The sequence below is a fragment of the Bidens hawaiensis genome, unplaced genomic scaffold (assembly GCF_021521415.1).
Source record: "Bidens hawaiensis isolate Kalapana, Puna unplaced genomic scaffold, B.hawaiensis_p1.1 tig00026587_1, whole genome shotgun sequence".
Classification (NCBI taxonomy): domain Eukaryota; kingdom Viridiplantae; phylum Streptophyta; class Magnoliopsida; order Asterales; family Asteraceae; genus Bidens; species Bidens hawaiensis.
In genome coordinates, this window is record NW_027494266.1 from 321,139 (window position 1) to 323,581 (window position 2,443).

The following is a 2,443-nucleotide window of genomic DNA, read 5'->3' on the forward strand; positions in this document are numbered from 1 at the left end:
CAGGCGCGAGGAAACCAAAAGTGTCAAAAACTAAATGAATAAATGCATGTTGGTTGTTAAGACACGCCTTCTCATGTTTAGTCACCTTGTATGAAACATATTTTAAAGCAGCTTGACCGACAGTGAAAACACTAACATTTATAATTATTATGTTTAATTAAAGCTAGTTAGTTATAGAATAGATATACATTAATTTGTTTGCATTCGCTTTAACTACTCTTCTACCAGTAATAATTTGAGTGATTGAACATGAGGAAATGTCAAAACATTTACGTTTAGTGTATATCGTATACTATTGATAGAAAATTTTATCGGTCCACGGCCATCAAACATCCTTCTAATTCGGGCCATGATTACAAATATAGTTACAATATTGGGATAACAAAAACACATGCTAAAGCGTATTTTTATATACAATTAGGTAGAAATTATTCAATAGAGTTATAATTAAATGAAATGTTGAAAGACTGCAATGGTAAATTCAAATCTGGCTACTACTTTAAAAGTCCAACAAAAATCAGTGGAGTGGTTGTTTTTCAATTCTTGCTGAATCCTATTCTCCATCAACATTCCACCCAACCACACCATTTTGTAACCTCATGGCTTCCATACCAGAACTAGGCCACCTCAAAATCCCCCTTGAAGACATCAAATTGGCCACCAACAACTTTTCCGACTCTAATTTTATCGGTCAGGGTGGATTCGGAAGTGTCTACAAGGGCCAACTCCCCCTCTCTGCCTCTATCTCCTCGTCCAACGGCCCCTCAACCATGCCAGCCGCCACGCCCACCACGGTTGCGGTGAAACGATTAGACGTGAAGAGCAGACAAGGACAACATGAGTTCTTAATGGAGATCGCTATGCTTTCTAGTTACAAACATGACAACCCTTTTTCTCTTGTTGGATTTTCTGAAGAAGGTGATGAGAAACTCATTGTCTACAAGCATGAGGTTCGTGGAAGCCTTGATAAGTATCCAGCAACCGATCTAACATGGGTGCAACGACTTCAGATATGTCTTGGTGCTGCTCGTGGGCTAAACTACCTTCATGTTGGTGTAGGAGAAGGTCATAGAGTGTTACATCGTGACATAAAGAGCTCAAACATCTTATTAGACGAAAACTGGGAAGCTAAAGTTTCTGATTTTGGGTTATCTAAAATAGGCCCCACAAATCAGGAGAACACTTTTCTTGTTACAACTGCTGCTGGCACATTTGGTTATGTAGATCCGGTATATATATCGAGTGGTGTGCTCACAAAAGAATCTGACGTGTACTCTTTTGGTGTTGTATTATTTAAAGTTTTACGTGGGAGACTAGCAATGATCGGAAAATATGAAGATGAACGTCGGTTTTTAGCTCATTTAGCTATAGTCCGTTTTGAAGAGGGAAAACTAGATGAAATTATCCTCCCCAATATACGAAAACAAACTAAGCCGAATTCGTTGTGGACGTACTCCAACATTGCTTATCAATGCTTGAAATTAGAACGAAAACAACGTCCAACAATGGCTTTAATCATTGAGCAACTACAAACTTCATTGGAGTTTCAAATTGTAAGTTATCAATCTCATGAAACTAGTATGAAGATTTGTTTTGATTACGAAAATTTTAACTTAATATTTAAAACTTAACAACGGTAGGATTGCAGAAAAATTACACGAATTGGGTTATGGGGATCGAGCACGGGTGGATCTCCATGGTCATTCCAACTTGACTGTCATCAAAAGCTTAGGAAGATAACGATAGATCACAAGGATTGGATTTATTCCATTCGTTTTACAACTGAAGATTTTAATGGTTCGTTAGATTCTTCTCAACACCACGGCGGCGACGGCGGCAAGAGCGGTGGCCAAATTTCTGAGGTGATCCTTTATCCCTATTCATCATTTGCTTAGTGAAGTTGCAAACTAATTAGCCATAATAATTATAAAGGCGAAAAAGGTATACACCTGAGTTCAAGTTTGATTATTGGCATTCTTATTATTTTAGCAAACGTGTTTATATATCCTAAAAATAAAAACAACAATTTCATTTTAGATTCATATTAACTAGTAAAATTTCTCCCCGCGCTGTGGTGGAAATTGAATCGGTGTCGGTTCAATTTATTACGGCACTTGATTTTGAAGTCGAAAGTTAAAGCCAAAAATATAAAGTCTTGATATTCCAAAAGGGTACCAACACGTGTTACATTGAAAACAACCGGTACCGATGTTGTTTGGTCGGAATTGGCGTAGTTTCGATGTTGGGATAATATCATCTGGTTCGTCGCAGTGCCGGTACGGTAATGCCACTTGCTAGCTTATGGTACAAAAAAAATTATAATGTAAATACAACACAGTTTTAAACAAATTTATACCAGAAACCGTAAAAACGAATACTAAATGGCTTGTACCACCAAAAATAAGTGCTATTTTAAACTATTTATTGCATAAAAAAATTCACT

General features: G+C 37.0%; 1 protein-coding gene across 1 annotated transcript; it reads left to right on the top strand.

Moving 5' to 3' along the window:
- The first annotated feature begins 298 nt into the window (after positions 1-298).
- Positions 299-2,171, top strand: LOC143573571 (receptor-like protein kinase HERK 1). The gene is made up of 2 exons (XM_077058414.1): positions 299-1,553; positions 1,641-2,171. The coding sequence occupies exons 1-2, from the start codon at positions 600-602 to the stop codon at positions 1,893-1,895; spliced, it is 1,209 nt and encodes a 402-aa protein (XP_076914529.1). The 5' UTR covers positions 299-599; the 3' UTR covers positions 1,896-2,171.
- Positions 2,172-2,443: the final 272 nt, after the last annotated feature.

What these genes read in the sequence shown, in the direction of transcription:
- LOC143573571 (XM_077058414.1), top strand. Translation starts at nt 600, where the DNA reads ATGGCTTCCATACCAGAACTAGGCCACCTCAAAATCCCCCTTGAAGAC. An exon ending in CTTCATTGGAGTTTCAAATT is followed by an intron (nt 1,554 to 1,640) that starts GTAAGTTATCAA and finishes TAACAACGGTAG; the next exon opens with GATTGCAGAAAAATTACACG.